The sequence below is a fragment of the Erinaceus europaeus genome, chromosome 2, assembly GCF_950295315.1.
Source record: "Erinaceus europaeus chromosome 2, mEriEur2.1, whole genome shotgun sequence".
In the NCBI taxonomy this organism is placed as follows: domain Eukaryota; kingdom Metazoa; phylum Chordata; class Mammalia; order Eulipotyphla; family Erinaceidae; genus Erinaceus; species Erinaceus europaeus.
In genome coordinates, this window is record NC_080163.1 from 41960696 (window position 1) to 41983484 (window position 22789).

At 41.2% G+C, this 22789-nt stretch overlaps 1 protein-coding gene across 8 annotated transcripts in view; it reads right to left on the reverse strand.

Moving 5' to 3' along the window:
- Nucleotides 1–3612: 3612 nt before the first annotated feature.
- The window catches only part of KLHL3 (kelch like family member 3), a 152138-nt gene continuing 132961 nt past the window's right edge, over nt 3613–22789 (reverse strand). For 7 of the 8 annotated variants that reach the window (XM_060178485.1, XM_016185784.2, XM_007517571.3 and 4 more), the window contains 3 exons: nt 17392–17532; nt 12662–12805; nt 3613–8159 (listed from right to left, as the gene is read on the reverse strand). In XM_060178485.1, the coding sequence (XP_060034468.1) occupies nt 8131–8159; nt 12662–12805; nt 17392–17532 (314 nt within the window). In that variant the 3' untranslated portion in view covers nt 3613–8130. The remainder of the gene's footprint in view (nt 8160–12661; nt 12806–17391; nt 17533–22789) is intronic. The other variant, XM_016185783.2, reaches the window with a different exon arrangement.

A 22789-nucleotide genomic window follows, 5' to 3' on the forward strand; every position in this document is an offset into this window, starting at 1 on the left:
AATTCTACAAAAACCTTCAGGAAACAGTTAATATCTATACTTTTAAGGCTCTTCCAAAATATTGAGGAAACAGGAACACACCCTTACACCTTCTATAAAGCCAACATCACCCCGATACCAAAAGCAGAAAGGTATACACAAAAAAGGAAAAAACTACAGGTCAATATCTCTGATAAACATAGATGCTAAAATATTGAACAAGATCCAGGCCAACTGGATACAGCAGTATATCAAAAAGATTGTTCATCATGATCAAGTGGGATTTGCTCCAGGAATGCAATGATGGTTCAATATACATAAGTCAATAAACATCATTCACCACATCAATAAAAGCACAACCAAAAACCACATGATTATCTCAATAGATGCAGAGAAAGCCTTTGACAAAATCTAATACCCATTCATGCTCAAAACACTACAAAAAATGGGAATCAATGGAAAATTCTTCAAGTTAGTGGAGTGCATATATAGCAATCCTACAGCCAGCATCATATGTCATATATGGACAGAAGCTGAAAGCATTCCCCCTCAAATCAGGGACTAGATATAGATGTCCATTATCATCATTACTCTTCACCAAGTTTTTTAAGAAAATAAAACAAAATTACAATCATTTATATAGAACCAGAAAACATCTAGAATCACCAAAAGAGTTTTGAGGGAAAAATAATAATAAATGAAGGTATCACATTACCAGATCTCAAGCCATACTATAAGGGTATCATAATCAAAACAGCCTGGTACTGGAAAATAATAAGCCAGACCAGTAGAACAGAACTGAAAGCCCAGAACTAAACCCTCACACCTATGGACATCTAATTTTTTATAAAGGAGCCCAAATTATTAAATAGAAGGAAGAAGCTCTCTTCAATAAATGTTGCTGGGAAAACTGGGTTGAAACATGCAGAAGAATGAAACTGAACCACTTTATCTCACCAGAAACAAAAGTCAACTCCAAATGGTTCAAGGACCTGGATGTTAGACCAGAAACTATCAAATACTTAGAGGAAAACTGTCGTATGCTTTACATTGGTTTGTTCTAGCCCTCCCCCGCCAAGAGAATTGGATCAGTCCTGTTAATTTCGCGGGCCTGCTTGGCCCCGCCCCAAGGAACCCCAAGAGAGGGTTCCTGAGTCCGAGAGTTCCTGAGTTCCTGAGTTCGAGAGTTTCAGGGTTACAGAGTAAGAGAGAGTTCCAGTGTGCCAGAGTTTCAGAGGGTTCCCCAGTACGAGAGTTCCAGAGTTCCAGAGTTGGAGAGTTCCTGAGTTCCAGAGTAAGAGAGAGAGTGCTTGTGCTGCCGCAAAGAGACAGCAGAGTTCTGTTTGGTGATTAGTTTGTCTTAGTTTATGAATCGTTGTTCCTGAATAAAGAAATACAGCTTCCCTGCCCAGCCATTGTCTCTGCGTCTCTGTTACCCGCCGTGAAGCTAGCCCAGCCAGCTGGAGCCATCCGAAATTTTTAACAACAGAAAACATTGATGGAACACTTTCCTACCTAAACCTCAAGGACATCTTTGATGATATAAACTCGATTGCAAGGAAGACTAAAACAAAAACAAAGCAACGGGACTACAACAAAATTTCCTGAATGCTTCCCTCAATTCATACCAACTGATATTGCATCTACTAATCCTGATACCAACTTAAGCAATACAATCAGTACCACCTCAGCATGTTACACTTCAGACTGTGTCCAGAGACGTCAGGCATGGAATGTCAACCCTTCAGCTTCGTTTTCCGGGCTTTAAGAGCTTGGGCATGATGATGAATAAAGAATTTGACCCGGGAGTCGGGCGGTAGCGCAGCGGGTTAAGCGCAGGTGGCACAAAGCACAAGGACCGGAGGAAGGATCCCAGTTTGAGCCCCCGGGTCCCCACCTGCAGGGGAGTCACTTCACAGGCAGTGAAGCAGGTCTGCAGGTGTCTGTCTTTCACTCCCCTTCTCTGTCTTCCCCTCCTCTCTCCATTTCTCTCTGCCCTATCCAACAATGACGACATCAATAATAACTACAACAATAAGACAACAAGGACAACAAAAGGGAATAAATAAACAAATAAATATAAAATTTAAAAAAAAAAGAATTTGAACCACCTCACCACCACCAGCTCAGTTCCTGGGTCATCTCTTGCATCGCTGAGTGAGTAGGAGCTCCAGCTGCCTCCAATCGCGTTCCCTCCAACCATAGAGTACATGCCTGAGAAGAAACACCCCCACACTAGCCTGGCAGTAGCCAAAGCTACTATCATTTTCATAAACAATGGTTCACTTACATCAATGTAAAAGAGGGATATTGCTGGCCTGAAAACTAATACTGCAGTGTTTTCTTGACCCATGTTCGAACTTCCCAGGGATTCTTAGGGCTTGTCAGCTCCCCCTGCTCACCTCCTAATAGCTGGAATGACAGAATTAAGTACAAAAACTCTCAATTTTGCAGACTGGGAGTATGGACTGACCAGTCAATGCCAATGTTCAGCGGGGAAGCAATTACAGAAGCCAGACCTTCCACCTTCTGCAACCCACAATGACCCTGGGTCCATGCTCCCAGAGGGATAGAGAATGGGAAAGCTATCAGGGGAGGGGGTGGGATATGGAGATTGGGTGGTGGGAATTGTGTGGAGTTGTACCCCTCCTACCCTATGGTTTTGTTAATTTATCCTTTCTTAAATAAAAATTAAACATTAAAAAATTTTTAAAAATTAAAAAAATTAAAATTAAAAAAACTCCCAATTTTTATTAATATCCTGGCTCCATCCCTCTGTAGTATTGCTACTTAGGCAAGTTGTTTAGCCTCTTCATATTTTGTATTTATGTCTGCAAAATTAAGATAATAATAGTAACTGGCAAGACTGTGAAAAGGATTAACTGTTATTTTAAGCAAAGCACTTACAAAAGTGCTTCACACACAGTAAGTACTCAACAAATGCTATTTATTATAATTGCATAAATGTTGATACTTTATAAACATTTAATAAAATTTTATTTGTGATTTAATAATGGTTTATAATGTTATAAGATTGCCAGGGGCATACTTCTCACAAAATCTTAGAACCCTTTAAGTCTTATAACAAACTTTAAAACTGATGTTTATTTTTTACAGCTGAATGTCTATATCCTCACCTACTTGAGACCAGCACACTCAGTGGCCACCGAGTCGTTGCCCACCCTGTCAAACATCTACTAGAGGAACTGGCTTTTCTGGAGCTTGTTGAAGAAACTTCATGCAGATCATTCCAGAGGGCAGAAACCAAAGGAATCCAAACCTAGCAGATCTTAAAAAGAAAACTGTTTAAATATGAAGACACATAGGAATCTTTTTTTTTTTTCAGAGTCAGGGCCTTGTAGATGTGTGATTGTTTGATTCCACCACTCCCTGACCACTTCTCATTCAGGCAGAGAGACAGACAGAGGGAGAGACACCGTAGTATTAGAGTCCCATAAGTCCCGTAGCACCTCTCACATGGTGGCAGGGCTTGAATCTGGTGTTGTGTCCCTGGGTTGTGCCACAATCAGGCATGCATACTAAACTGTGAGCTATATTTTCATCCCCCAAATCTGTCCATTTTATGTCTGAGACATAGTGGAGAAGTAAAATGACAAAAATGAAATACTGAGCAAGGTTTTCACAGTCCAGCTTTTATTAAAATTAAAGTAACAAAGTATGAGAAAATAGAACATGAGTCCTGTTAAAATAATACATTTGAAGAACTGTTTCCTCACCTACCACTGTAACTGATCAAGCATGTGACAAGTATTCTTTTAGAAGCTATGTGGTCCCTTACATCCAAGCAGAAAATCCCAGATCAATGTGTTGCATGTATGGGGTATCAGTGATCAAATCTGCCTGCCTGAGAACAACCACTGGACAAAGCACCCACACAGATATACACATTCAGTGTCTTGAGCTTTCTCTATGGATTTTACACATCACATGCAAGCTAAACAAGTTCAACAGTGGTCTACTATTGCCCCTGAAAAGAGGGGAAATAATATGGAATCTCATAATCAAGGCAAGAGCATAGCACTAGGGCAATTTGTTTCTCCTAATGCCACAGTCACACATGTTCTGGCCTTGGCTGATGCTGCATCCACATGTCACTGAGTGCCCTGACAAGTTTCATGGGGCTACAGGTTGTGGTTATCCACTATGAAAGATGCCCCCTTACACTTCCAAATGTTAGAAGTGCTGCCAGTTCTCCTACTTTATCAGTAGATACAAAGCACAGTAGAACAGGGGCTCAAGATTCTAAATAGTGCAAATACTTTAAAAAATACATTCCAACCTCCTTGCTTCTTGGGACAAAGCAAGCCCAAAAACTCCAGCTAACTGGAATATGAGTTTGCTAGACCTCCCAACCTGATCCATCAAGGTGCAAGGAGGGAGCACGGAGGCAATTCAAATGGCATCTGTCCCAATAATTAAAAAAAAAAACAACATTTTTTAAATGAAGCTAATTGCAGATAAATACAGCTCAAAAATCAATTCATTTATAAGTGTAGTATGAGCTTCTGCAAAACAGGTTTAACACATTCTTAATGGGGATCGTGAGAAGAGACCCCTTGTAAAGTTCAGAGACAAGATGTTCCCAAAAGGAACATTATCCAATAGCAAAGATCTTAAGCTGTTGGAAGCTGTGTAAGAATAAAACTCAGAAGGACAGAAGACTAGTCTGCTGGACTTCAGAAAGTCCTAGGAATATATGCCAGAGGAGAATGCCTTTTCTCTGAAGCTTCTCCACGCCTCAGCATTCTAGGCTCAAGAGATGGGCTAACTAGCAGAGTCCCCTCAAAGCAGACAGTCTCTATAGAAAGGTAAGTGCTAAGTCAAATTTCATGTTAGCCCCTGTGTAATTCAAGTCTTTTTATGTTTGTTTGTTTGTTTGTTTGTGTGTTTAATTCAGCCATTTCCCTTAGATGTAGCACAAGAAAGAAGACTTCAAGTCAAATAGAAAGTCTACCTGGAGCTATGAAGAAATCAATTTAGGAAAAGCTAGAAACAAAGGGGAGAGAGCAATAGGCATGAATTATGTTTGAGAGGGAAAGAAATATAGAACATAACATTTCATTATCATGGATAATAAAAAGCAATTAAAATATCCCAGAAAAATTACCTTATAAAAATATCTACATTAAAATTTTAGCCTGAAAGCTATAGCTTCAGTTTTATAAAAAGGCAATCTGAAAGGATCTGGCTCAGGAATATACAAACATTACACAACACATATCAAAGTAAGACAGCTCAAAAAGCATCTTCGGGGATATTGCAACTGGTTTGTCATGAAATAGAATGAAATATTCTTATTGCATAGCAGAGAATGAGGTCACTTTGATTTGCATAATACTGCAACTTCTTTAGATGGAGAGATGCCATTGGGTACTTAAGAGAAATAACTTTGGAATTCAGAGTCCAACTTCTATGCTATACAAATCAGTATCCAAGTGGCGTCAAGCTGCTTCTAATCTTGGCCATTTCATCCATTTCATCGCTATGACTAAAGTTCAGATATGCCACTGGCAATGTTGCATTCACAAGCAGTTGTGACCACCAGAAGAAGGGTGGGTGGAGGTGGCAGAGGAGCAAGAAACTCACCTGCTATATGATATACTTGAAAAATACTTTGTTGTGGTCACTGTCAAAAGAAAAAAATCGTACCTGGAAACAGAGAAACAGCAGGTATTGGATGGCATCTGTGGGTAGCTAGAGAAAATTGGCTTTTTGGTGATGACATGCCAGTGTTCTAGTCCCCATGAGAAAGGACACATGAGGATAAAATGAACATGGCCTCAGCAGCACTACCAGCACCGCAGTGCTTCCTAGGAAGAGAGATGTGAGGTGGAACCAATAGCAAATATCCAAAAACAGAACATATGGCTGGCTAGCTTTCAGAGGAAGAACTCCATCTGGAAAGATGGCAGACAAACAATAGCCTCGCCTCACTTAAGTATGGAAGTCCAGCTTCAAGATGTTGGGAGAGGAGATGGAGAAGTCATGTTTTATCTGAAATCAGGAGCTGTGTGAACAGTACACATCAGACCTTTAACCCCAACCTCATCCCCATCACACAAAACAAAGTTCCAAACCTTCCTCAGAGAGGGAAGAACATTTGGAAGGAAATTCTCATTTCATCAACTTCAACTCCAGAGTCAGGACAGAGCTCTGAAATCATAATCCTTTCCAGTGTCTCGTGGGATCATAGCACCCAATTAAAAGCATGCCTTCATTCCGTTGCAGACTTCTCTCCCAGATTCACCAAAGCTGAATGTTTTCCTGAATGTAAGAAAATATTCTGGGTGCTCTCCAAATGTCTCATTGCAATGACATCTATTCATCAGGAGTTTCTTCTTCAAAGAGTTGAGTGTTTAGTGTACAATAAATATACAGTAAATACACAGAGTGGCCAGCTAGCTGAAGAGGCTCCTGGGTTCCTAACTGTAGTGGTGAGGTGAAAGAAACAGCAATTTGGAAATAGCCCCACTGTACTAGATGTCCAACATCAGGGTGCATAAAGTCCTTAGGTTTCCTGTGTGTGTAGAGCTTGACATCCAAGAGGGTTAAACAGCAGCATTTTATGCATGAAATCGTCCTCTAGAAACAAGACCTTCTCTCCTGCCCTGCCTTTATGCTGGAAATTCTAACATAACAACTTGCTAACATAACAACAAATAGCACAGTTCTGTGGTTGTTCTTCTAAGTGCAAATGAGTTCATGTACCCTCTCACATACCCCCTCCAGATGCTTGAAGCTCTATTGTTAATCATTTCACCTGTGAATTAACAAAGTACTTGTCAAGTTTTTCTTTCAAAATGCAAGTACCTCTGAGAAAGATTACACAATAGGGCCCCACTGGGGAAGCAAGGAGAAGGGAGATTTCCTGGGGCTTGGAGAGAGGATACAGGGCCTAGAACAGAGAAGAAGCACAAGGAAATGAAGACAAGAATACAGACATACTCAGCTATCATTACAATGTGCCTAGACCAGAGCCTGTCCCAACCATCCTTTGATACCATTTCTGTTGATCTGAATCGCAACATGGTCCCAGCCAAAGTGAGGAAGGACCTACCTTTGGATTTGGAGGTAGGATGGCCCTTTGTTTATCCTCCAAACCCGAATACTTTTAAAATTATAATGGGATGTTGTGAGTTAAATAAGCCTATAAAATAACCATGAAAGGGACTCTCCTATTTCAGGAGAACACAGAAGTAGGATCCTCTCTGAGACCATTATAGGCAAAGACTAAATCCTTACCACTTTGGTTGGTTTTGGTTTTGTTCTATATATATGTCTTTTCTTTTCTCTAATGAGTTGCTTAGGGCTTCTCTGTAGAGCTATTTTTCCCAACTGAAGAAGCAAAAATCTCCCAAACTTAGAATTACATGACATCAAAGGCCGGTAGGCCAAAGACAGAGCAGTTCATCTGCTTCCTGGAGGAGAACCCAAAAAAGATGCCCAAGGAGGCTGGGAGACCTGATGGTTCCTAGTTTTAGCACACAGAGGACACAGTGGAGCTGCCCGAACACCCAGTGCCTCTGCCAGTAGTTAAGGCCAGAGTGTGGGCATGGTAAGAGAACTACCTCTCTCGTGGGCTATTTTTTGACATTTCCTGTCCAACTAGACAGCCAGAAAACAGCAGCTTTAGTAGTCTCAGGGGCCCCTCAGGGCAAATCCAAAAGAGAGGTTTCTTTGATTTGATTTTAGTAATAGCAGAAAGATCAGTAGTAAATAAATCCAGTAGGCTGTCACACCCTCCCCCAATTTTGTGAAATACCATGAACAAACACACATATAAACATACACACATACTCACTGTCACACACAGTCCAGGTTATCTGTTGTCCCTGCAGAAACACACACATGCACACACACACAATTTTAAAAACAGTACTCCCCAGAGCTATCAGGAGCCCACTGCTCAGGGCAGAGGCCAAAACACCTCTGGTAGCAAAGAAAGCAGGAGATAGGATAGGTCAATAGTCCTGGTCCAGGATGCCACTCAGCTGAGTCCAGGAGGGTAGTTCTTGCTCCACTACAAAGTGCACAGTCTCACAATGAGGAGCATCCAGCTTCAGGGTCCAGCTGTTCTGAGTCACAGGAAGCACCCTGCCTTCCTCCACCTCCTGGCAGTGGGAGTTGGGGTCACAAGGGTTTGTGAATCACAGCAACACCTAAGTCATGAGAATGGAGAAAGTTATCCCCTTAACTTCTCCAAAGTTATTTAGAATCCAAAGAAATTTGTGAATCTACTGGGTTGTCAGAAAAGTTATGACATCATTTTTATATAAGAATGCATTATGACTTTTCCAACAACCCAACAATACATTCTAAGTCGTAGCAAGGGAAATGGGCACAATTTATACCCAAATGTTGAAGGGTCTCTGGACCCTTTCCTGGTCTGACAGGTTAAATCCTGACAAGATCTTTGGAACCCTGAGCAGCCTGTGAAAATCTTAGGTTAGTAGTCTCACATTGTCTCATCATAGATTCCTCTCATACTGTAATGATGTTCCTTCCCAATCTTCACATTCCACCCTTACGAGAAATATAGACAGCAGTGCAGCTCTAAATTTGTATCACTTTAAGAGACTTGACAGGAAGATAGCTCAACCTCTTAGAGTACCAACTTGCATGCTTGAGGTCCCAGGGGCCACTCGCTCATCCTCCAGTTGTCTTATTCCAAATTTCATCTGTGTTCTGATTCTTTCTCTCTCCCATAAAAAATAAAAACTTTAAAAAGGAGAAATGATGACTGTTCACTTTTAGAAGACACTGAAGTGAACTAGAAACAACAGTGGACTGTGTTAATGAAAAACTGAATTTCCATCCTTGATCAGTGAAGCTTCCATCTGGCCTCAAGCAAGTTCATTTACTTCCTTTGGTTCAAAGTTCCACAGTATTTACTGTCATCTAATGGAGAAACCCCTGCAGTACAGTAAACCCCTACCCCCATCCACATAGGATGCTTTTCAAGACACCCATTAGATACCTAAAGTTGCAGATTGTATTAGGGATATCAATATTGACAACAGATTCAAATAAATTAAGATTTTTAAGTGAAACAACACTTACAGGAAGCAAGTTCTAGAAAAACATTTCCTTTGCCCAGTACTATCCCCCCCATCAATGTTACAACAAAAATAAATAATTTAATTTTTTTTGCTATATATATATGTACTTATGGTAAAACTGGTTTTTACTACACATACTGTTTTTTGCTATACATACATACTTATGAAAACACTTATTTTACAAATTAGGCTCAGTAAGAAAATGACAATAATAACAATAAAACAGAACAATTTAGTAGTGGACTACAATAGAAGTTATGTGAACATAGTCTCTCCCTCTCAAAATAGGTATGTAATGCTTTCAGTCTGAGGTTGACTGGGGAGCTAACTGAAACCATAGAAACAAAATGATGGAGGAAGAGGGCCTACTGGGCTGCAAAACTTGTGGATGGCACAGCATCATCAAATCCTTATTGCCATGGATTTAAGCAGAGGTTACCTAAGTCAGAACTCAGAATGGCTACATCAGTATCTCCTAAGAACTTGTTTAGTATGCAGATTCTCAGCTCTGCTCCAGATATTGTCACTCAGAGAGAGACTCAGGGGATAGGACTTTGAAGTGATTCTGTTGACCACCAAAGTTATATGCTGCAATACCATTTTTATGAGTGTGGTCTCTCTGTCTCAAAATATCTAATGGCACACAATATTTTCAGAATGGGGTTGACTGTTGGTAACTGAAATTGCAGAAAGTGAAACTATACATGAAGGTGAAGAGGCCAATATACTTCCCCAAATACTCTAGACATGTCTGTGTATGTGCTGTAGCCTTAGCCAAGTCAAACCAAACTTAGCACCTCATTTTGTCTACAGTTGTAAATTCCTGCTATAATACATTAAGATTATAGGCCATGTACCATTAGTTGATTTAGTCAATATCCCTTCTGTCTCTATTAACAAAAACCAACATGCTAAGCATTCAGATTACCAAATTACTTCACAGCTAAAAGTGCCAGGTGACCTAGTTTTGGTCAACACAATTGTTAAATGCAAGTCTACCATAGTCACAACTTAATTTTTGTTCCTTGCCCCATAAATGCCTAAAATGCTCTTGCAAGACACAAAGGACAGCAGAAGTTTTTGATAAAATTGGTAAGCAGACAGGAAAAGTCTAGTTCTTCAATGACAGTCTGAGTCACCAGGACTTCGTTCAGCCTGAAACAAATGCACTCCTCCTTTATTCAAACAAGTATTTGTCAGTTTCTTTGGTACCAGCAGTTAAGCAAAATCTTAACTTACAGATAAGTCCTTTGCCCCACTCTCCAAAGAGAGGCTGAGTCATCCTACTCTACCACTTGAGGAAGACTGGTTCTGAAATGAGTGCAGCCAAGAATGTTCTCAGCTGCGACTATGGACTGTGAGCTCAGTCTGACAGGGACTCAGAGGTTGTACAGGTTCCAGTGCTAAGTATGAATAGATATGGACCCTGGGTTAGGTCAGTGTGGTGAACAGTTAATCATATTTATGTATTTTCTTCAAGTTTGCAAGCAACTCTCTGCCCTAATCCTACTTTATAGTTCTACTCTCAACTTCCCAGACAGTATTTCTAGTCTATCCTCATAGATTACTAAGACATAGGCTCCTAGGAACATTCCTAAAATAGACTTCCTATCTTCCTTCCACCCTAAGTTCCCTACTTTCACTTGCTCTATTCCTTCTTTATGGTTCCTGTTTATTAGACATTTTGTCCTGCTTTCCATTTTACTACATTTCAGCCACCAAGTTGCAGATTCTACTAAGATCCCATCTTAATTCCCTAGGCAAATAAACTCACCAGTGCTTCCTTGAATCTCACCTCTCCAGAGCCCTACCCAACTAGGGAAAGATAGAAACAAGACTGGGAATATGTATTGACCTGCCAATGTCCATGTCCAGAGGAGAAGCAATTACAGAAGTCAGAACATCCACCTTCTGAACCCCCAAAAGAATTTTGGTCCATATCCCGAGGATTAAAAAAATAGAGAAGCTTCCAATGGAAAGGATGGAGCACAGAACTCTGGTGGTGGGAAATGTATGGAATTATACCCCTATTTTACAACTTTGTAAATCAATAGGAAACCACCAATAAAAAAATTAACAGAAAAAAACAGATAAGTATTACTGGAGCTTTAGTTTAATTAAGTATAACTGGAGCTCATGGTTATAAAAATTCTGGTTGAAGAAGAGATTGTGAGAACATTGCTAAAAGAGACCTCAGGATACCCTCAATGGAGAGATTTTACTCAGACATCCATCTGATGATAATCCTGGATAAAGGTGCAGAAACAAGTTCAGAGGAAGCAGACCTAGTCCACTACCTGACCTTAAGAACATCATACATGCACCTCAGGATTCTCTTTCTCAAGGTTTTTTTAATTAAGTAATTTAGTAGTAGTATTATTAAACAGGCTCCTACATTGTTTTTTATATAAATTCTCTTTTGAATATGAAAGTATAGTATTCTTTTTAGGGGATATGCAGAAGATACAAAGAAAAAAAAACCTTGAATTCCTCCAAAGAGAATTATCATCTTTCTAGACTATTTCCTGGGTTCTTATAATAATCACAGTCATTTACTAAGGAGTTTCTACATGCTAGGCAGGCTTTGTGCTAAACCCATTCCACATTTTAACATACTTTATTTTCCCCAAAGCCTTAAGAGACTTGATATAATTTTATTCTCATTTTAAAACTGAGAAAACAGAGGTACAGTCAAAATGATTACCTTGCTCAGAGCCCCATAGGCTAGTGGCAGAACTGCAATTCAAATTCAAATGTAACTCTAATAGCCACTTCCTTAAGTAGTAGTTACTCAGCTCCCCATGACCCAAGATGACATGACTGAGAATAAACTTTGATTCTGTCTTTTTTTGTTTTGCTTTTAAGTCACATGGTCTTAGGCACATTCCTTAGACTTCTTAAACCTCAATGTCATTCTCTGTTAAATGGAAGGATGTGGTTCCAGTCAGCCAGAGCGTTATTAAAAAGATGCCTGTGCACATATACAATGTGCCTAACACACTGGAAACCAGAACAAGGGAGGAATACCCAGCAAAGGACAGCTACTGGTATGACTGTGACTCAGCCTCAGAGTTTAAGGAAACCCTGCCTCCTCAAGGAAGTGTCCCTTTCCCGTTTTCACCTATCATGCTCCTAAAGTCTACATAGGTCACTCCATTGAGAACTTAGAATACATCATCTTATACTTTTTGTTTTGGGTATATAGGTCTTAGCTTCCCAATTAAACTTCTGCAGAATAAGAACTATATCCTAGTTCACCGAGCAATCTCGTATGAAAACAAATTAGGAAAAGCAATGGCATACTAAAAAAATATGAAAACTCGGATCAGATGCAAGTGACTCCCAGGAGCATTGTGCTAAAAAGAAGTCTGAGGCTACATTTAAGTTTGCTGAGAAAGTAAGTATTAATTATTCATATCTGTTATGGGTGCAGAATGAAGGTATGGTGACATTAATAGACAATTACCTGTCAGGCCCAAAGGAGGCACACAGTTCCAAGTCAAGTAAGCTTACAACTATCTTCCCCAACACTGCGCAGCACCAGCACCAGGAGCCTGCCCCTGCTGTTGGGGTGACAGCAGGTGCCTAAGATGTATACTGACCTGCATAGCTGCGCCCCGTGCTCATGTTGGTGGGCAACAGTGTCCATTTGTCAGTGACAGGATTATAGTACTCCACTGAAGCCAAGTTGCAGGATCCATCATCTCCTCCAACCACATATAGGAGCCCATTCACGGCACAGACCCCTGGAATCAGAGACCATAAGAAACAAGAGCTGCAGGAGCACTAAGGGAGAGAAATCCGTGAGACAATTCCAGATATTCTAGAGATTCCTTTCCTCTCTTCCATGGAAACACAACAGAGAATCGGCTAGTTTGATTTTGTTTAACAGAGCTACTAACACCACTTCTAGTCCATTTCTAAATCACTTCCCTAAGCCATCAGGAGGCTGGTGATATCACCCTGATGTTCCCAGGGTGCCAGTCCTATAATATGTTCAATTGTGGGCAGGGTCCCTCATTTCTGGAATGTTGCCCTCTCAGACTTCTCATGCCATACTAAGCTACAGAATATGAGAGCAGAGAGTTTCATATAAAGCTCCTACTCGGTAAATTTTTTCCCTGATTCTCTCTCACTTTTTTTTTTACAACTTAATTTTTTTTATGTTGTTTTTAGAGAACTTGAAGTGTTACATATATTTCCCCTCTGGCATGCCCCATTAATAGTGATTCATGAGAATATAAAATAAATAGATTTATAATTTCACAGCTTTCCTACTACTGCAAGTCTGTGCCCAACCCCCACCCCCTTGGGAACCACTATAGTTTTCCATAGTCTAAATATGGGTTGTATGTAGCTAATAAGTTTATTTGTTTCAAGTATGTGTGTTCAGTTCTCTAAATTACACATATGAGTAAAAACACCCTGTGGTTTTCCTTTACTTCCTTAATTACTTCACTAAGCATAATATTCTCGAGTTCTATCCATTTTATCCCAAAGGATGTAAAATCATCTTTTTTATTGCTGAGTAGTATTCCACTGAGTATGTTCCATAACTTTTTTATTCAGTCATCTGTGGAAGGGCATTTTGGTTAACTTTCTATTTTGGCTATTATGAATAGTGCAGCTATGGACATAGGAGTACATATATCCCTTCTAATCAGTGTTATTACTTTTTGGATAATGCCTAGGAGTGGAATTGCTAGATCATAAGGCCTAAAACTCTCTATATATCCATACTGTATGAAGCTAATGGTTCTACCTGTTATCTCTTTACTGGATTGAGACTTAAATAAAAAACTCAGTGGGGTCAGTCAGTAGAGCACCTGGTTAAGTATACATGCTACATATATGCACAGGGCCTAGGTTCAAGCCCCTAGTCCCCACAAGTGGTGAAACAGTGCTGCAAGTCCCTCTCTCTCAGCCTCTCTCTCTCGCCCCCCTTTTTATCTCCCCCTCCATCTCAATTTCTCTCTTTCCTATCAAATAAAATAAGTAAAAGAAAAAAGAAAACTGGGGAAAACCCTTTGCCAGAACAAGGTGCTCCTCCCACCCCTGATCATGGAATAAGTGAGATTTAGGGCAAAGTTTAATGAAGCAGAGGGTCAATAATAGAAAAATACAACTACTGTTCATCAATATTTTATAAGATGATAATCGCCCAGTATATTTATATTTTTTTCAAACTCAGATTAAGGGGAGGCCGGCAAGACAGATCACCCAGACAGTGCACATGCTTTGTGTCAAGAGCACAGCCCAGGTTTGTCTGGTCTCCTGCTATACTGGAGGGAGCTTCTGGGCTGTGGCATCTTTCCCTTTTTCCCTCTGCTTCTGACTCTGTCACTCTTTATTTGAAAAAAAAAAAAAATCAGTTCAGAGTGATGAAATACTGGTGATGACAAAAAAAAAAGCACTACATGAAGGGTTTGATGATACTCAAAATACTCTTAAGTGACCATACCTATTAGTGCTGGCTGAGGGTACACACAACACCAGCTTCCTTAATGGAAATGTCTAAATGCAACTGCTCTCAGTGACTACTTCTGACTGTATAAGGATTTTATATGTGTACATTGATCAGCTATAGGAATCATTTGTAATAGTCTAATTGTTTATAGAAAGGATGACAAAGACTTAAATGTCCAATAAATTAAATTATTATATAGCCACTTGAAATCCAGTGCAATGTGGTGACTCAATAAGTGCAGCCAGCAATTAGAAAGACCTACAAAAAGACAACATAAAATACTTAATCAAATAGTTTCTACTTAGACCGAGAAACCCTCCTCACCTACTTTCTATTTCACCTCCATCAATCATTCTAAGTCTAAGTCAATTAAAGTAATGACTACAAAAGCTGGATAAGGGCAAAAGACCAGCACACTTTAATGATGGCCCTTTTGGTCACTACCAGGCCACCCCATCATATAGGGCCCTAGCCTGGATTCCCACATAAACATGATGGGCCTAGACCTCTAACAGATCCCTCTCTCCATCATTGGTCGTCTCCATCAGGAACAGCATCATGGACATTCTTGTGGGCCTCTACAGGACCTTGCCCTCAATGTGGAACAACAATGGTGGAGACTGCCCTATTCTCCAAAAGGAGGTTGGGTCAACCTACTCTGCCACTCGAGAAAGATGGGTCCTGAAATTAGTACAACCTAGAATGTTCCTAGCTATGACCACAGAATGCAAGCTCAGACCTACAGCGATGCAGAAGTTACACAGGTTGCTGTGATGAATAAGAATAGACATGGGCCCTAGGTCAGATTGATGGGTTTAATGGTATTTGTATACTTTTCCCATATTTGAGAGCTACTCTCTGCCCTGATCCAGCTTTCTGGTCCTAATCTCAGCTCCAACACCATCTTCCCAGATAATACTTTCAGCTCACCTACATGTTAGCTGTTGGGCTCAGGCAAAAAATTAGTAAAATCATGGACCCCTTAGACTATACCTAAAATAGATTTAGCTTCTTCTAACATGAAGAGCCCACATTTAATCTGTTTTTTCTTACCTTCATGTTCCTGATTATTAAACAATTTGTTCCTCTTTATATTTTAAAGCTTTTCAGCCACCAAGTTTCAGATTCTATCATGATGTCAACCTGACTTTCCTGGAACCCCACTTCCCCACAGCCCTGTTCCACTAGGGAAAGATAGAAACAGGCTGGGAGTATGGATCTACCTGTCAATGCCCATGTTCAGCGGGGAAGCAATTAGAGAAGCCAGACTTTCCACCTTCTGCACCCCATAATGACCCTGGGTCCATACTCCCAGAGGGATAAAGAATAGGAAACCTTCCGATGAAAGGGATGGGACACAAAACTCTGGTGGTGGGAACAGTGTGGAATTGTACCCCTGATATCTTACAATCTTGTTAATCATTATTAAAACACTAATAAAAATTTAAAAAGAGGGAGTCGGGCTGTAGTGCAGCGGGTTAAGCACAGGTGGCGCAAAGCACAAGGACCGGCATAAGGATCCCTGTTCGAACCCCGGCTCCCCACCTGCAGGGGTGTCGCGTCACAGGCGGTGAAGCAGGTCTGCAGGTGTCTATCCTTCTCTCCTCCTCTCTGTCTTCCCCTCCTCTCTCCATTTCTCTCTGTCCTATCCAACAACGACAACAACAATAGTAACTACAACAATAAAACAACAAGGGCAACAAAAGGGAATAAATAAATAAAATAAATATTTAAAAAAAAAATTTAAAGAAAAAAATTCATGCAAATATACTTAACATTATAATAAGATATTCATAAAAGACTCTAAAATGGCTATAAAAGGCTATCCATAAAACAGAGGGTGTTATTACTTCTGTTATAAACTAACAGAAACATCTAAATGTGGATATATGTAGATACACATACATTTACACTTAAACTTGACTACTGGACTGTTAGATAGACTACTGTCAGGAGGACTATGTAATTCCTCACTCATATGATATAAGGCTAATTTATATCACAGCAGGCTTAGGCAATGAGAAAATTAATAAATACCTCTCTGAGTATGCTTCCAACAAGTCAGCTACAAATGAACTTAGCTAATAAGTACTATGAGTAAAAAGGAAATACTCCTGCCTAAAAAAATCACTTGTCTCTCCAACCTGGGAAAGCAGGCTAAGTCAATACTTTCATAGAATAAGTTGGTGTAAAATTAAATACACCAAAATAGGACACAGCAGATAGTACAAAGTTCTGAAAGAAAGTAGTTTATAGGGGTGTCAGGTCCCAGGTTGCAGAAAAAAAGACACTTAAATACTTGAGGGTAAAATACGCCTACAGGAAGGGGAGACAGGAAGTACAAAGGAGGGGGAAAAGTATGCAGCCCAATGGCTATCAGACAGATGTCTGGGACGGTTACCCCTGAAAGCAAAAAGAGGGTTTCAGGTGGGAAGTGAGTTTCATAGCCAAAGAAATTGAAATATGGAATATGGTGAGCCAAGGCCACATAACCCTAAACTTAGTTACAAAATAGTCTTTGAACAGCATGGACTCACAAAAACCAATACCCCCCCCCCCCAGTGTGTGTGTGTGTATGTGTGTGTGTGTGTGTTTTGAATGTTATCACCCTTCACTGGTAGGGAAGGAACTCTCTATGTCTAAGCCCAAGGGGGTAGGAGATGGGGGGAAGTAGGCTGTGCTTATTGAAGGGTTCCATGTTCTACCCTCCCCTGGACCAGCACTACTCAGCAAATTGGCACCTTATGTTCAGAGTACAAGCTCAGAAACAGACTCTAGGAGTCTCACTGCTGCCTCTCTTTAAAGCTAGTACTTGCAGGGAAAAGTGCAACACTCGAGGGGAGACGGAAGGGGAGATCATATTACCTGCATTGCGCCGACACATATTCATGTCTGCTACCTGCTTCCAGGTATTTGTTCCAGGATCATACACTTCAACACTCTTTCTCACCAAGGGCCCATCATGCCCACCAGTGGCATACAGCTGTCCACTGAGGACCCCAACCCCTGAAAGGCAAAGGACAGTTTCTAGTCTCAGGCTGGTAATAGTGACCAGATACTAAGAGGCTTGACATTCAGCCCTGAGTAGTCATTAGCAGTAGGGTGACTTGAGTTGGTGTACTGTGTACCCTCAGCCAGTATATAACTACACGGGACCTCAGTGTCATCTGGAAGCAAACATAATGACATCTGCCTGACCCATAAGATTATCAGCCTAAAATTCTGTAAGCACAAAGCAAAAATAATGCCACTTTTTAAAAAAAGATGTGTGTATAAATTGGGGGGGGGGGCAAAGAGAGAAAAGATTGCATGCAAAGAAGAAAATATTGGAATAATACTACAAACTCTCTTTTTTGTCTAACTATATTTCCTCACTTTTCTTTTGTTTTTATTTATTTGTTATTGGATAGAGACAGAGAGAAATTGAGAGAGAAGGGGGAGATAGAGAGGAAGAGAGACAGAGAGACACCTGCATACCTGCTTCACTGCCTGTGAAGCGACTCCCCTCAGGTGGGGAGCTGGGGGCTCAAACCAGGATCCTAACCAGTCCTTGTGCTTTGCGCCACGAGCACTTAACCCACTGCGCTATTGCCCGATTCCCTTTCCTCACTTTTCTATGACGTTTTACTTTCATTTCTTTTCCTCATACTAGTCACGAAGAATTAAAAATTGGGAGCTGAGAGATAGCTCACCAATAAAGCACACACTTTACCATACACAAGGTCTCAGGTTCAAGTCCCTAGCAAGCTCATTGAAGTACCATGTACAGGAGAAGCTTCGTGAATGGTATAGTGGTACATATTATCTTTCTTTCTCTTGCCATTTTCTCCATCATTTATAACTCTATCCCTTTCTGTGACTGAAAGGGAAAAAGAAGAGAGAGAAAGTAAAAGAGTCCATAAGGAGGAGTAGAATAACACAGGTGTAAAGCTCTGTAACTGCCTGGTGGGGTGTTGAGGGAAACACAGAATTAAACACTGAAACTAGCTACTTAGCAGGTGCACTGATAGCATGACTAGGAGACTTTTTTTTTTCCTCCAGGGTTATTGCTGGGCTCGGTGCCTGCACCATGAATCCACTGATCCTGGAGGCCATTTTTTCCCCCTTTTGTTGCCCTTGTTGTTGTAGTCTCCTTGTGGTTATTATTATTGCCATTGTTAATGTTGTTCATTGTTGGATAGGCAAGAGAGAAGCGGAGAGAGGAGGGGAAGACAGAGGGGGAGAGAAAGATAGACACCTGCAGACCTGCTTCACCGCCTGTGAAGCGACACCGCTGCAGGTGGGGAGCCGGGGGCTTGAACCGGAATTCTTCTGCCAGTCCTTGCACTTTGCGCCACATGCGCTTAACCCACTGCGCCACCGCCCGACCCCCAGGAGACTTATTTTGAAGCAGAAGCTGTTTTCTCTGCCACCGTATCTATTTCTAGGGCATTCAGTCACTTGTTAACTGCAAGGCTAGCTTCACTGGAGAGATGAGGAACTCGTAGCAGCATGGTAATACAATTCTTTATTGATGTGGACACCCCAGAGTTAGATGTGAGCACATTGGGTTTAGGCCATGTGGAGCTAGCAAAATGGCCACCTCCCGCTATGCACGCCAGCCCTTCTCCAGGTCTTCTCCAAGTCAGGATGCGGAAGAGAAAGAGAAAAGAGACCAGGAACAGCAGCAAGCTTATAGGGTAAAAACGGAAGTGGCAAGTTGGGAACAGGATTAGCTAGGAGAGGTGGTGGAGAAAGCAAGGCAGTCTGGGAAGGTAGAAGGCTGGCAGGATTAATGTACCCTGAAGGCATGGGTGGGGATCTTTCAGGTAAAACAATGATTATGTAAATATGCCATAGTATTAAGCAATGCAGGGGAGCTGGCATAATGCCCAACAGTTAACAAGCCTGCAGAAAGCACTCCAAATACATCACTTAGAAGTTGTAGTATAGCCTTTAAAAAAGTCCTTTAATATACATCAAGGAAATAAATGTCAGAAAGAAGTTGAAAAAAGCCTTGGAGGCTGGGACACATGGCTCTGAACCTGTGCCTTTAACTTACAGGTTGGTGAACCTTCTTTCTGGGTTCAGGTTTTCCACTTTTTTTTTTTTTAATTTTTTTTTCATTTATAAAAAGGAAACACTGACAAAACCAGAGGATAAGAGGGGTACAGCTCCACACAATTTCCACCACCAGAACTCCATATCCCATCCCATCCCCTAATAGCTTTCTGGTTCTTTAACCCTCTAGGAGTATGGACCTCCACTTTTTTTTTTTTAATGCCATCAAGATTATCTATGAGGCAATGTGACTGAATGATCAATCCACCACTCCTAACAACCATTTTGTCCCTTTTTCTTATTTCCTTTCTTTTTTACTAGAAAGGACAGAGAGAAGTGGAGAGGACAGGGATCGCAAAGTACTCAACTCCACAGGAAGGTTGTATCATAATCCACTAGGTAATTTTAAATAAATAAATAACAGATTCTTGGAATTTCATTCCAGAAACACCAGTCTAGAATTCAAGAAAAAGTACCTGAGGGATGAACGGGTTATATATGCAGCCCAGTTTTATACCCAATGACTCCACTTTCAGAAAACAAACTTTATATGGACAAAGACCATGTTTGCCTTGTCTGTGTCTGCTTTCCTTACAAATACCATTTGAATTACAAAATATGTATGCCAGCGTTAGGTCCTTGCAGTGCCTTAAATTCACAGCAGATGGTGGTGTTGTGCAAATAATAGCTGTCCAATGGCTTTGGGTTTAAAAACTACACAGGCTCCTGGACAGAATAGAGACCCCAGATCAAATCAATGGTGTTTACAGTTAACAATATTTATATAGTTTTCCCATACTTGGGAGATACTCTCTTCCCTGATCCATCTTTCTAATCCTATTACCAACTCTGACATCATTTCCTCAGACAATATCTTTAGCCCACCTTCATTTTACCTATTGGGCTCAGGCAAAAATTACTAAAGTCATGGGCCCCTTGGAATTTACCTAAAATAGACCTACTAGATTTTTCCCAAATTGAGACCCCAAATTTCATCTGTTATACTCCTGTCTTTAGGTTCCTGATTACTTAACAATTTGTTCTGCTTTATATCTAAATGCTTTTTCAGACACTAAGTTGCAGGCGCTACCATGAGACCAACCTGACTTCCCCAAGCAGACCACCTCACTAACATACTCTAGAGCCCCACCTCTCCAGAGTCCTGCCCCACTAGGGAATGATAGAAGAAACAGGCTGGGAGTATGGGCTGACACCCATGTTCAGCAGGGAAGCAATTAGAGAATCCAGACCTTCCACCTTCTGTACCTCATAATGATCCTGAGCCCATGCTCCCAGAGAGACAAAGAATAAGAAAGCATTCAAAAGAGGGGTCAGGATACTGAACTCTGGTGGTGGGAATTGTGTGGAATTGTACCCCCTTTATCCTATGGTCTTGTCACTATTTTTTATTTTATAAATTTTAAAATATAAAAAAATGAATAAATAAATAACTACCAAGTATTCTGAAGCTGTCTCCAGGCACAGCAGGATTGTCACACATGGGACTCAGGTGTGGGAAAAGAGATGGTCTCTTTCCTCTGACCTTCTGCTGGCCCTGTCCACACCCTCCAAGGAAGCAAGGAGCCAGCTAGGCGTTCAGGGACACCACTGCCCTTTAGGAGTCCCTTCCATACACCTTAATCTTCCTGGGCACAGAGACACAGGGGTGCCTGAAGGATGTCTCACCATGTCAGGAAGTGAGAGGCTGAAATATTCTGATCTTTAATCACCAAAAGACATCCACCACAATAAGTATTTGGTTTCCTGACTTCCAAAGTGAGGGCTTCCCATCTCAGGAATGGAAACACTAAAGAAAACCCAACCAGGAAGCACAAAGGCAGAGACACAACAGTTCAGCTACCAAAGACAGTTCTGTGCACAAGATGAGCCTGAACACTTAATTTTTTTATTGTTGTAGTTTTTATTATTGTTGTTATTGATGTCATCATTGTTGGATAGGCCAGAGAGAAATGGAGAGAGGAGGGGAAGACAGAGAGGGGGAGAGAAAGACAGACATCTGCAGACCTGCTTCACCGCTTGTGAAAAGACTCCCCTGTAGGTGGGGAGCCAGGGCCTGGATCTGCAGGCCGGTCCTTCCGCTTTGTGCCACGTGCACTTAACCCTGCTACCTCCCAACTCCCCGAGCCTGAACTTTTTAAGGCAGGCCTATGCTCCTGGCTCCATGCAAGGCTACCCTTCTACACCTTTTGTCTAGAAGCAGCCACATAGCTCAAAGTGTGCTGATGCTCCACTCCTGCTGAGCTGCTCCTACAGCCTCAGGTTTTGAATATGCTCTCCCATCTCCAGCCACATGGAGGAGCTCTAGGAGTACACAAGACTTCATAAACCCGAATTACTCAGTATTTATGAAAGAAGAGCTGTAAAATCTGTAAATAGACTTGGCCCCCAGGGAAAATCTACAGCAACCCACTCATTTCACACCTGGGAACTAGAGTTCAAAAAAGGGCAGGCACTTGCTCAGGGCCAGAGGCAAGTCTTAGCAGACCCAGAAATAAAACATAGGTTTCAGATGGCAATATGGTGGTGGATGAGGTACGCTAGCACCTGTTGGGGGGAGCTGTGAGATGGCTCTTGCTTCATGACAACAATTTTGGAAAGTAATATTTCCTTAAAAAATAATTTTTTAAAAAAATCCACAGTATGCCAAACTTTAATTTCCAGTTACTTAATCCAAATGACTGGGCCAATTCATTGGAATCAGCAGTGACAGGTCCTTAAAAGAAGCACATGCCAGGAAGCTGGCAGGTTATTCACCTTGCAGAGTGCACATACTCAAATGTGCAAGGTCCCAGGTTTGAGCCCTGGACCACCACATGGGAGTGCCTTCAGAGGAGAAACTTCACATGCATGGAGCAGTTCTGTAGAATATCCCCCTTCTCTCTGTGTGTCTCTGTCACTCTCTACCACTTGAAGAAGATGGGTCTTGAAATGAGTGAAGCCTAGAATGTTTCTAGCCATGACCACAGAATGTGAGCATAGACCTACAAGAATGCAGAGGTTACACAGGCTCCTATGATGAATATGGGCCCCAGGTCAAATTGATGGGGTTTACAGTTGATTATATTTATATACTTTTCCCATAATTAGGAGCTACTCTCTTCCCAGATCCAGCTTTCTAGTCCTATTTCCAACTCTGACACCATCTCCCCAGACAATACCTTTGGTCCCCCTGCATGTTAACTATTGGGCTCAGGAAAAACTA